General features: G+C 35.2%; 1 protein-coding gene across 9 annotated transcripts in view; it reads right to left on the bottom strand.

The window, feature by feature from the left end:
* LARP4 (La ribonucleoprotein 4) overlaps positions 1 to 12280 on the bottom strand; it is a 192818-nt gene that overhangs the window by 38926 nt on the left and 141612 nt on the right. For 7 of the 9 annotated variants that reach the window (XM_026501893.4, XM_048216778.2, XM_048216779.2 and 4 more), the window contains 4 exons: positions 7286 to 7433; positions 6494 to 6646; positions 4566 to 4641; positions 226 to 362 (listed from right to left, as the gene is read on the bottom strand). In XM_026501893.4, coding sequence (XP_026357678.1) covers positions 226 to 362; positions 4566 to 4641; positions 6494 to 6646; positions 7286 to 7433 — 514 coding nt within the window. The remainder of the gene's footprint in view (positions 1 to 225; positions 363 to 4565; positions 4642 to 6493; positions 6647 to 7285; positions 7434 to 12280) is intronic. The other 2 variants (XM_026501892.4, XM_048216777.2) reach the window with 1 other exon arrangement.

Here is a 12280-nt window from a genome sequence, read left to right as displayed (position 1 = left end):
ATAACAAAAAATAGTTAACAATTTCCTGCCTGGTGAACATAGCTTAATGTATAGAATTGTGGAATCACTATGTTGTATACCTGAAAAAATACATTATATGTCAACTACAATTTAAAAAAACAAAAATAAATGGCCAACAAAAACAAAAAATTCCCTGATCAGAAATCAAAAGAATATTTAGCTTTTTGACTTTAAAAAATAAGCTAAAAGGTAGGATTTACATACATCTCAACACTTCAAGAATTAGATCAGGGTCCGTGGTCAGCTTTTTTATTTCTTCCATGTTGGCAACTGTCCAAATTGGGATGAACTGATCACTGTCCATTTGAGATATCAGGTAAAGATCCTTTGACAAATTTTCTCTGAAAGGAATAAACAAAATCAAGAGTCCCATAAAACAAAGAATTCTCAAAAAGCACCTAAAGAGGTGCCTTATTCACTTTTGTCACTAAGTCTAGTTAAACAAAATTATTTTACCAGAAATAACACAGTGAACTATGAAAATACCCATACACAACAAATACACTCTAACAACTTTCAGAAAGTTTCTGAATCACCAAATACATCATGCCCAAAAGTTTTTTTTTTTTTTATAATGATTTTTTATTATATTATGTTAGTCACCATACAGTACATCCCCGGTTTTCCATGTAAATTCCCAAAAGTTTTGAACAAGGGAACTGTATGGAAGTATACTGATATGGAAAGAGGCTTAATAAAATATTATATACAGTGTAGTTCCATCTTATAAACACTTTATCACTGATGTTAGAATATGTATATGGGGGAAAATTACAGCTTCGACTATAAGTTTAACTGTAAAGGATTTAAAATTTCCAAATGATTGTATTTTTTAAGTATGTTTGGCTTTTTATTTAAATTTAATAAATTTAAAACTAAATTTAAAACATTGAAAATAAACGATCCTTTAAGATACATTTCTAAAAAAGATATAAACACTTCTATCTTACATATAAAATCTTACGTAACAAATTGAAGTAAAATCATACTCATCTTGTTTAATTCACATCAGATCTTTGAAGCAGTCTAGTTATAAATAGCTGTAAGTCTTTGCTTAAAAGCCCTCTTTTCTGAATGACCCTATTTAAAACTGAAACCACCCAAGCACTCGATTCCCCTTCTCTTGCTTACAGTGCTCTAAATTTTTTTCCATAGTGCTTATCACCTAGCACATTTCTAAGGTGTTTATTATGCTTTTTAAAAAATTGGTTTTTTTTGTTTCCTCCAGCCAGAATACAGGTTCCATGAAGAATCTTTGTTGTTCAAAATGTACAAGGCACTAGTGCCTGGCAAAGGGTAGGGCCAAAGGCCTCTACATTCAAGTTTAATTAAAATAAAGTAATTACTTTTTAAAAATTACAACTGTCAACAGGTTGTTTTGGGGACAAAAAATAATAGAGAAGATACCAGCAAAGGTTAAACTCACTTTAGCATAAAAGGAGGAACACAGTAATAATACCTTCACCAAGATATTCTTTTTTTGCTATTTATTATAGAGGGAGGGGCAGAGGGAGAGGAGAGACAGAATCTTAGGCAGGCTCTATGCCCAGAGCAGACCCCAACACGGGCTTGATCTTACAAGCCTGAGATCATGACCTGAGCTGAAATCAAGAGCTGGATGCTAAACTGACTGAGCCGCCCAGGTGCCCCTGTCCACATATTTACACAACTAAAAAGTTGTAGCCTAAATCAACTCTGACTTTTAGCGTGTCTGTTGTTATAAAACCTTGGTCAAACCTTTTTTTTTTTTTTTTTAAATCTGAGAAAGAGAGCGAGAGACAGCATGAGAGAGAGAGATCACGAGCACGGGGAAGGGGTAGAGGGAGAAGCAAGACTCCCTACTGAGCAGGGAGCCTGATGCTGAACTCATGACCCGAGCTGAAGGCAGATGCTTTACGAATGAGCCACTCAGGCACCCCAAACCTTTTTTTAAAAGATTTTATTTATTTGAGAGAGAGTGAGAGAGCATGTGTGCGTGATTGTGCATGAGCAGGGGTAGGGTCAGAGGGAGAGGGAGAAGCAGACTCCATGCTGAGCACGGAGCCCGACGCAGGGTTCGATCCCATGATTCTGAGGTCATGACCTGAGCTGAAGTCAGATGCTTAACCGACTGAGCCACCCAGGCACCCCAACCTTGGTCAAACTCTTTTAAGAAATTATATCTCATCAGAAGTCAAATTAATGGATATAAATCACACCTATGATTTGACTACTCATGACTAATACTCGATATGTACTAATAACAATTTTGCTGAGCCAAAAGCGTCAATTGCATAGTTGGTTTGAACTGTATCAAAGTTCTGAGTAAGATGTGGTAGACCATGACAAACCAGTGCTCCTGTTGCAAAAACTGAAACAGCCTGGCTAAATTACAAAAATCACACTTCAGGAGATGAAGGAAAGAAGCTACAAGAACAAAATGAAATTCCAGAAAGATGATCTTTCTTACCTGAGGGGTCTGCAGATCTGGGACCAAAGGGAAACAGCAGAGCTTTAGGCAGTTGCACAGAACTGGCACTGGAAACTGGAAACTAAAGGAGCTCCTAACATACAGCAGATTTCCCCCCATATAACATTTCCTGAGTTCTAAGGAGGAAGATGGGAAACTGGAGCCAGGCTGAAAAGGCAGAGTTAACATTTCTGTGGTTTTGTGGAAGTTCCAGTGGAAGGAAGAAACTTGCATCAAACACAAAACAAGTGTCTCCCACAAGACATCTGCCAGATTTTGAAACTTACAGGGTTAAGAAACTAAAGAGCTAATCTCAAACCTCTTAAGAACAGGACTAAATCTCCCTTGGTGTTTCAGGATTGAGGTAGCAGAAAACAGACTTCTAAATCAAAAGACTGAAAAGGTCATGCCCAAGGAACAAAGATAAATCAGAGGCAGACTGAGTCCAATTAAAGTGGCTGCTCAGTCCTAACCCAGTTCAATTCCTGACTGGACTGAAGCAATCAATCTGCTTCTGCCTACCAGAGGAAAGCTCAAATCTTGTCTAGAGGGAAAAATTATGTCACTTGCAGCTCCTAGCTGCTTTTACATGTAATGTCCAGCATATAATCAAAATTTATAAGACATGCAAAAAGGCAGGACATTACGACAAAGAGAAAAAACTCAAATATAAGCAGACACACAAATGATCCAGTTAGTAGGCAAAGATTTTTAAATAACTATTAGAAGTATATTACAGAAAATGAATTGTATTGCAGGAACAAATGACTAAAGAAAGAGACTCCCGCTTTTATCGTTTTATCCTTACTAGACTATAAAGGCAAAGAATAAAAAGGAAGGGAAAAAAGGAGGAGCTATTTAGGATAAAGAATCAACTAGACCTGAGTCAAGAGTATATTATGTGTAAAGAAATAAAGAAGTCTAGGGGTACCTGGCTGGCTCAGTCGGTGGAACACGTGACTCTTGATTTCAGGGTCATGAGTTCAAGCCCTATGTTGGGCATAGAGCTTACTTAGAAAGTAAATAAATTTAAAAAAATAATAAAAAGGGAAAAAAGAAATATAGAAGTCGATGATAAAATCCAGGTTTCTAGCTTGAAAAATTGGTTTACTGGTTCTACCTCTCACCACATATAGAAAAATAGAAGGCATTACCTTTGCATGCATATCCAAACTTCTATTTCAGAAGGGGCAGTTTTACAACACTAGGTTTTAGGACATCTAAACTAAAAATATACCTATATAACTGTTATCTGTAAATAAGACCTCTTGGGGGCTCCTGGATGGCTCAGTTGGTTAAGTGTCTAACTCCTGGTTTTGGCTCAGGTCATAATCTCAGAGTCATGAGATTAAGGCCCATGTCAGGCTTGTGCTCAGTGCAGAGTTGGCTTGAGATTCCCTCCCTCCCCCTCTGCCCTTCCCCTTGCCCCGCACATGCACTCTCTCTCTAAAATAAATAAATTAATTAAATTAAAAAAAAAAAAAAAAAAGATGCCTGGGTGGCCAGTCAGTTAAGAATCTGCCTTAGGATCCTGGGATCGAGTCCCACACTGGGCTCCCTGCTCAGCATGGAGCCTGCTTCTCCCTCTGCCTGCCGCTCCCCCTGCTTATTCTTGCTCTCTGACAAATAAATAAAATCTTAAAAAAAAAAAAAAAGACATCTGGAAATGTTTGCCTGAAAGAAACCCTTATTTAATAGAAGATACTAGTAACATAAATTCCATGCCCATCATAACTCCATGATCAAAGGTTACACAAGCCAGCTACTAAAAATATATATTAAGAGATAACCACTGTTTTGAGAACCCTAAACCTGAATATGTTTATAGGAAAAGTATCCAATAGCCAATCCAAAAGTAATCCAATCCAGTATTTCATTATCCTTCTACTAAGACTAGATTCTTTGCATATTCAATTAGAGACTACATCTTTAAATTTAGTTAAGTAATATGCTAAAGAATATACCAAAAAAATCAGGAAAATACATCACTGAAGGAAATTAAAACCACCATTCTTTCACTATTTCACAGGTATTTTACATCTACTAACCAAACAATTCAAAAAATGAGAAATCTCAAAAAATATGAATAACATACCGGGAGAAACAGAATTCCAACTGTTTCTTCAGACATTCTTTTAGGTCTTCTGTAGAAATTGCTGAATTACTTTCTCCTTAAGGTAGAAAACAGAGGAAAAAAGTTAATACCAAATTACCATAGGTAGTAAACATTACGTATAGTTGTACTCAGAATGCATCACAAAGTACACACAATTAAAACTCACAACAAAACTATTATTTTTAGATTTCAACTGAATTCTAACAAAGTCGAATTTTAACCTATCTATTCTTTCTTTAGATAGATTTCAGATCAGTCTAAAATTATTGTAGCAAGTAATGAACAAAGCACCATTAATACTAAAGGTACTTGGCTACCCTATTGTCAAACTCTACCCTAAAAACTTTAAAAATGTGGTAACTACTTACTCCTTTAATGAAAGCTCAAAGAACAAAAGTAATAGTAATCTAAATTTGAAGGAACTAGCTAAACAAGCTGGGATATACATATCTGTATTATTGTTACTAAATCTGATGTTAGTCATACTTCTTCAACTTTTATCTCTTAATACTCTTTTCTTTTCATTCCTTGATTATAGAGCACTCTATCTTCCTAGGAATATTTAAAACACTCAAACATCCAAAGGATCAAATCAACTCTAACAGTCCTCTATGCCTTCAAGTATTTAAACCCAGAACACAAGACTTTTTTCAGAACTCAAGCCTGGAAAACCATCACTCTTTTATTAAAATCTTACACAAAACATTACAGACTCAAAGCATGTAATCTGTCCTCTTCTTAAAACAAGCATTAGTGATTACATAGGCTAATTTCCTTTAAATACAGATAATAGAATGTATATATAAAGATAAGTAAATTTTGTGCATGATTTTACCACTACCTTGTCTTAGTACTCAAGATTCAAAGTGATAGAAGATATTTACTTCATTAAAAATGAATATAAGCATTCTGTTTCTATGTACATGCAATCCTAATACAAAATCCAACCACCCAAATGTGCTACCTAAAAATGAGCAATAATTTCATTTAACTTTTCAATGTCATTACAGGAAACTTATTAAAATACCAACTGGTTGCTACATTACTAAAACCAACTCTATGTTTAAAGTACCCAGTGATTAGGTATATTACGACCACAGTAGGGAGGAGAACCTACCACCTTAAATTATTACATGGAAGTATCACCCATGCCACTTCAGAAATCAAGTTACAAATTGACAAAACTTAGAAATCTAGTCCAAATATTTATAATAAATAAGGAAATTGAAGACAAAGGTTTATATATCTTGCCTGAAGTCACAGAACGAACTAAAGCAGCAAGAGAAAACAGTACTCCTTATTACATTTATTTTCCAAAGAGATCCTTTAAATCAGAAAAATTAAGTTTGGTAGTTGGGGTCTTTGGTCTATTGTTAGTTTCTTTTAAATCTCATCCATTTTAAATCCAAGCCAACTACTAACCCATGCTAATTAAATAAATGTGAAAAAAATAGTTCACAAGTTGAACTGTAGTAGAACCATGTTTTTAATACAGCCATTTTCTCAAAATTAATTCCTGCAAATTCACATTTACAAATGTATTTCACACTAACAAAAGCAATGGGAAATTGACAGAACTTGCACTGATCCCAACTAACAGACCAAGACACCTGGGCTCTCTGAAAAATTATAATTCAGGTCTCTTTTAACTATACTATTTTTTCCTTTTATCTTTAATTTCACACTCTCTTTTAATAGGATGTTTAAACATTCTTTTTAAATCACAAGTTTCATGTTTGTACATTTGAAAATAGTACTTATAAAAATAACGTAGCATTTCATCAACATACAGTTCTTTGCAAATAAAAAAACAGATTGATGAATGTCAAAGGTTTATTAAAACAATGATAGGGGAAAAACACTAGGGTACTGTATGCTTGTTTTACCAATAAAAGCATAAAGTTTACCAGAAACATCATATATTTGGTAACTCAGATCTTCTGGCCCTAAAATCATTCCATCGGTTGATTCTTCAATGCCTATAGTATTTCTGGTGGCTTCACAAGATGAATACATTACTTCATATTCCTTACACATATCATCTGAAAGCTCTGTATTACCTGTATTAGAGAAAACATACTGAAAGTAAATAGGAATTCTTTAAATCGTATCTTCAGGAACTCTGGGCACTAGGTCTTCTATAATTAGACTTTAAGGAATTCTACCAGTTGGGATAATGTCCACATGGTTGTAATAAGAGTTCTCTTCCTGAGGAACATAAGTTTACCATTATGGACAAGCTAAAATGATTATCAATAATTTAAACTTATACAGCATTATCTGTATACTATCTATGTGCAGCTTCATGTACTTTATTCACTTGATTCTCAGAAAATCCTATGCCAAAGTAATTATTATTAATGTTTTACAGACAAAAGAAACAAGAACAGAGAAGTTATGTCATTTACCCAAAGTCAGTGAGTAAATAGCATTGCCAGTGACGGTATATCAAAACTAATTTATAACTACCATATCGTAAGTGGGTTAAATGCCAGACCCAAAGATACAGCTACTATGTGAAATCAGTGACAATCCATTCATACTAAACATAAGTAAGCACTATGTACAAACTACATGTTAAACATTTATAAATATATTTAATCAAATAATCAGAAGATACACCCCAAAGTTTTATAAACTGATTTGGCCATATGTTCAACCAAAATATGATTTGTACTGATGAAGCATTTAGGACGTACCCTCAGGATGAGACCCTGATGTGGCTGCTGTTTCATGCCAAGAGCTTTCAGTTCCATGAGTTACTTGAGTGGCATCAGTATTTCCAGGAGGAATTTCTTGCCATACTTTGGCATTAGGATTTAAGCCAGTTCCTTTAGATGTTACCTGCTAAATAATCAAACAGTCTATTTGTAAATTTAAAAAGTGCATTAAAATTACAAATTTAGATAACAGACTTTTATTTTAGTTAAACGTGAAGGAAACCCCAATAATATTAAGTAATTTAATAACAAATATTAAATAATATTTTAAAGTTTTGGGCTAATCTTGAAAATAAATCTTTTTAAGGAGATGGACTAGAAACGTACATGTATAAAACTTAGCTACCTATACAATAAAAAACCTAACTCTATGAACAATTAACACAGAAATGCCGTTTTACCCAATATACTTGCAAATGTCATAAAAATGTATTTAAACTTCACTGATCTTTGGCACTTTTTTTTTTTTTTAAAGATTTTATTTATTTATTTATTTGACAGAGAGAGACAGCCAGCGAGAGAGGGAACACAAGCAGGGGGAGTGGGAGAGGAAGAAGCAGGCTCCCAACGGAGGAGCCTGATGTGGGGCTCGATCCCAGGACTCTGGGATCACGCCCTGAGCCGAAGGCAAACGCCTAACGACTGCGCCACCCAGGCGCCCCTTTGGCACTATTTTTTTGTGTATTTACAGCAAACTGAGTTATCCAGAATGATTTTCCAGAGAATGTAATTTTTACTGCCATCTATGCTGTGACAGAGATCTTTGAGTCTGAATGATTCTATCAATGGAAAATTTTCCCAAGTCAGAAACAGCAATCTGGAGCATCTGGATGACTCAGTAAGTAGACAGAGCATGCAACTCTTGATCTTGGGGTCATGAGTTCAAGCCTCATGTTGGATGTATAGATTACTTAAAAATAAAATCTTAAAAAAAAAACAAACCAACAAAACAGCAATCTGCCTTAGATTGTGCTTTTCCATTTGTTCTGAATGTGTATATTCTTAATGTCCACAACATAACTCATTGCCATTTAAAGTAATCTTCTGCATACATCATTTAATCACAGACACACAGAGGTAAAAAGCAGAAACGGATCATGGTGTGGGAAATGGAGAAGAGTATTCAAAAGGTAAAGGAAGACGAAGCAAGCAGGATGCACAAATATATTTCTTTTATGTTGTTAAACCAAACAACAGGACTTGATCCCTCTCAAGTGCATTAATGACCTTTCAGAAAGTTTACACCCTGTCCAGAAAATTACTTTTAACTGTCCTCTCAGCGTTAGGCCTCTCCCTGGATGGCAGGCACCAGAAGGTAGATTCAAAGGGCAAAGAATTAATTATTCAAGTTTATGACCTGCAGATACTGGGAATTCAGCTTTCATGAAAAATAACTGGCACACACTGAATTTATCATTTAAATTTGTCAGAAATTCTGTCTACCTGGAGGGAGTTCTTACCACTGGCTCCGGCTCATGGGGTGGTTAAAAAAAAAAAAAAAAGGCCTTTAAGGCATCACCAACACTAAACATGGCAACCAAAGCAGGACTCTGGGTAGGCAGAGCTGCAGAGCTCCCAGAGTTGCTAAGAAGACAGCTTTTGGGAGGCCTGACTATACTTCTGCAATTAATTATATCCCATGAAATTCCCCTGTAATCTTTTAATCTAACAAACCATTCTTTTACTTGAGTTTTAAGTTTCCATACTGTGCAATTAATATGACCGACATGACTTATATGTAGGAACCAATAAAACACTGTTTCCTTGTTACAGCTTGCCATGTATTTTTTGATTGCTTCCTTTTACCAACTGAAACACAATTTGGGAAAAAGGGGAAAGCTCAGACACAATGTCCTTTTCCATGTCAAGGTTCATTCATCTCTTGGGAGCAAGGGCTGAGCCTTAAAATGGTGGTGGCAGTGGGCAGTATTTTATCGTTGACACTGTTTAGAACTGTCTGTTATAGGACAATAACAAGCATAGCCCTTTTAGTCAATTTTATTATTGTTTTAAAAATTCTCTACAGATAATATACCCCCTTTCTGCCTTTACTATGGCAGTACCCTCCCAGAACCTTACCTTTGGAGCTAATTTTGATTTAGTAATTTAGGTATAGCTTAATTTCTGACTGATGGCAGGAAAGAACCGTGAAGAGCTTGTGACAGCCTAGCTTTCCTGTCAGTGAACAGCATTTAATTGTATATTAAACACTTTAATAGAATAAAATGTATTTACAAACTTACCCTCCATCACCTTCCTCGATTCTGAGAATACCAGTGATGTATTCTCAGGAAATGGGAAATTTCCCAAGGAAATGGCAATTAATGAAGACTACAGTTTTCAGAAAGAGAAATCAAATTTCTGAGTCTTGATAAATTCAATGAAAAAGTAAAAAAATTCACTTAATAAGATTTGTACATGAAAAAGATAAAGCAAGTGGGCCAAATACTAGAAATACCCCTCATTTATAGAATTATTATGCAGAGTAGTATGTGGCTTTAATAAAGCAAAATAGAATTATTTCAAGGTACTTAATAATTACTACCTAAACATAGAATGGTTGAGGCCCTAGAATCATACTCGAATTCAAAACCCAGCTCTGACATTAACAATTTTTTAAAAAATATTTTATTTATTTGACAGAAAGAGCAAGAGCATGTAAGCAGAGGGAGCAGCAGAGAGAGGGAGAAGCAGGCTCCCCACTGGGCAGGGAGCCTGATGTGGGGCCTGGGATCATGATCCAAGCTAAAGGCAGATGCTTAACTGACTGAGCCATCCAGGTGCCCCTCACAGTAACAATTGTATGATCATGGGAAAACCTAACTCATATCTCTCGATTTTTCACAACTATAAATTGTGGTAAGAACCAAAAAAAAAAATTTTTTTTTTAAAGATTTTATTTATTTATGAGAGAGCGAGCAAAAGAGAGAGCAGGAGAGAGAAGCTGACTCCCCGCTGACCAGGGAGCCCAACATGAGGCTCAATCCCAGGACCCCACAATCATGACCTGAGCCAAAGGCAGATGCTTAACCCACTGAGCCACCCAGGAGCCCCAAGAACTAAATTATATTAATAATGGAAAAGCAATTAACACTCAGTATAATACTCCAAATCCTTCTTTATAAGGCACGTTGGTTTTGAACAGAAGGTAATCAACTGTCTCACTCTCAAAAGTATACTAACACAAACACTAATGCACTGTATCAAAATAATTGCAAGGTGAAGTTAAATGTAACTATCACGTTATAGAAAGTTCGCTTTGAAGAAACAGTCACTAATCACAAAAGATAAACTGATGACTACAGAACAAAACTGCAACAAAAAAACCCAAAAAATACAGAAAGTTGGCTTTGAAGAAACAGGTACTCATCATAAAAGATAAACTGATTACTACAGAATAAAACAGCAACAAAAAAAAAAAACCCAAAAAATAAAGACTAGATAAATAAAATTCTAGAAAAAAAAACATATGCACACAAGTAGGAAAATAAAGTACCACTTAACACTTACTAGATTAGCAAAGCACTTAAAAATAATTCCCACATAGGCATAAAATTTGCAAACTCATTTTTTAAAAAGATTATTTATTTGAGAGAGAGAGAGAGAGACAGTGAGCACAAGCCGGGGTGTGTGGGGGGGAATAGAGAGAGAAGCAGGCTCCCCACTGAGCAAGGAGCCCGATGCAGGGCTGGATCCCAGGACCCCAGGATCATGACCTGAGCCCAAGGCAGATGCTTAAAACTGACTAAGCCACCCAGGTGGCCTGCAAACTCATTCTTTAACAGAGACTGTATAAAAGGGTGCACCTCATATTCTCACATATTAGCATTATTTATAAGAGCCAACAAATGGAAATAACCCAAACGGATAAGGAATAAGGGAAATCATGACAGTCACTAGGTAAAGTATTACATAGCCATTTGGAATGATAAAGATACATCACCATATTTTACAAAATCTAAAGGGGTACTGTTATATCAAAGAAAAAAGTGCTGTTTATTAAACTATGACATCAAATATTGTAAGATGTATCCCAGTATCCAGAGAAATTACAATGTGCACATGGTAGGGTTGATGAAATACGAAAACATCAAAATGGAAAACGCTTTCACAAAATGAAGTGAAAAAAACCATAACCACCACAATAACAAAAGCAAGTATGTTAAGCAATTCTGTGGGCTAGGAATTAGTACTTATACTACTATCTCCCTTTTCCAGATTATCCTATAGGAGAAATAATATATCCAACTAAAGACATACAGAGATTAAGTACAAAGTTAGTATTAACCACAAATGATTACAGCTCACAGATGATCACAACTGCAAAAAAGTACATAAGCATGCATATGGGCTAGAGGGGAACATGATCTGCTACAATACTCAGATCAGGGATTTTTTCCTCTAATAAAGCATTCCACTGAAATATTACCTTAACTCCTGAGTCATAAAAAATATAAAACTTAAAAAACCTTTTTTCAAATTAGAGCATGAATGTTACACTGTGTAGTACATTAACATCGAAGACTATTTTATGCATTCTGTAATATACACTATTTTAGTTTTATACCAGTATGTATTAAATTTACATAAACATTGATGATTTTCTTTGAACATCATTCTTTCTCACATTTCACACCTTTCTTCTGGAATCACGTTCCTTCTGCAAGGACATCATTCGCTTTTTTTTTTTAGTCAACTCTTAAGTTGTGGCTTCTCTGAAAATGCCTTTATTTTTACCTTCTACCTCTGCTGTATAAAGAACTCTTTTTTTTTTGTATAAAGAATTCTTACGAGGTACATTATTCCCTTTCAGCATATTAAAGATATCCCCACTACCTTCTGTTTTGTACAGAAGTTGCTGATCAGAAATTTCCCGTCACTCTAGCTGTCACTCTTAATCTCTTTCCTCAAATTTTGTCATTGGTGATTTGCAGTTTTACAATCATCAATTTAAGTGTGAAATTCTTCTTTATT

The sequence above is a fragment of the Ursus arctos genome, unplaced genomic scaffold (genome assembly GCF_023065955.2).
Source record: "Ursus arctos isolate Adak ecotype North America unplaced genomic scaffold, UrsArc2.0 scaffold_26, whole genome shotgun sequence".
NCBI lineage: Eukaryota > Metazoa > Chordata > Mammalia > Carnivora > Ursidae > Ursus > Ursus arctos.
The sequence above is the reverse complement of the archived record's forward strand: the minus strand, read 5'-3'. Positions and strand labels throughout refer to the sequence as shown.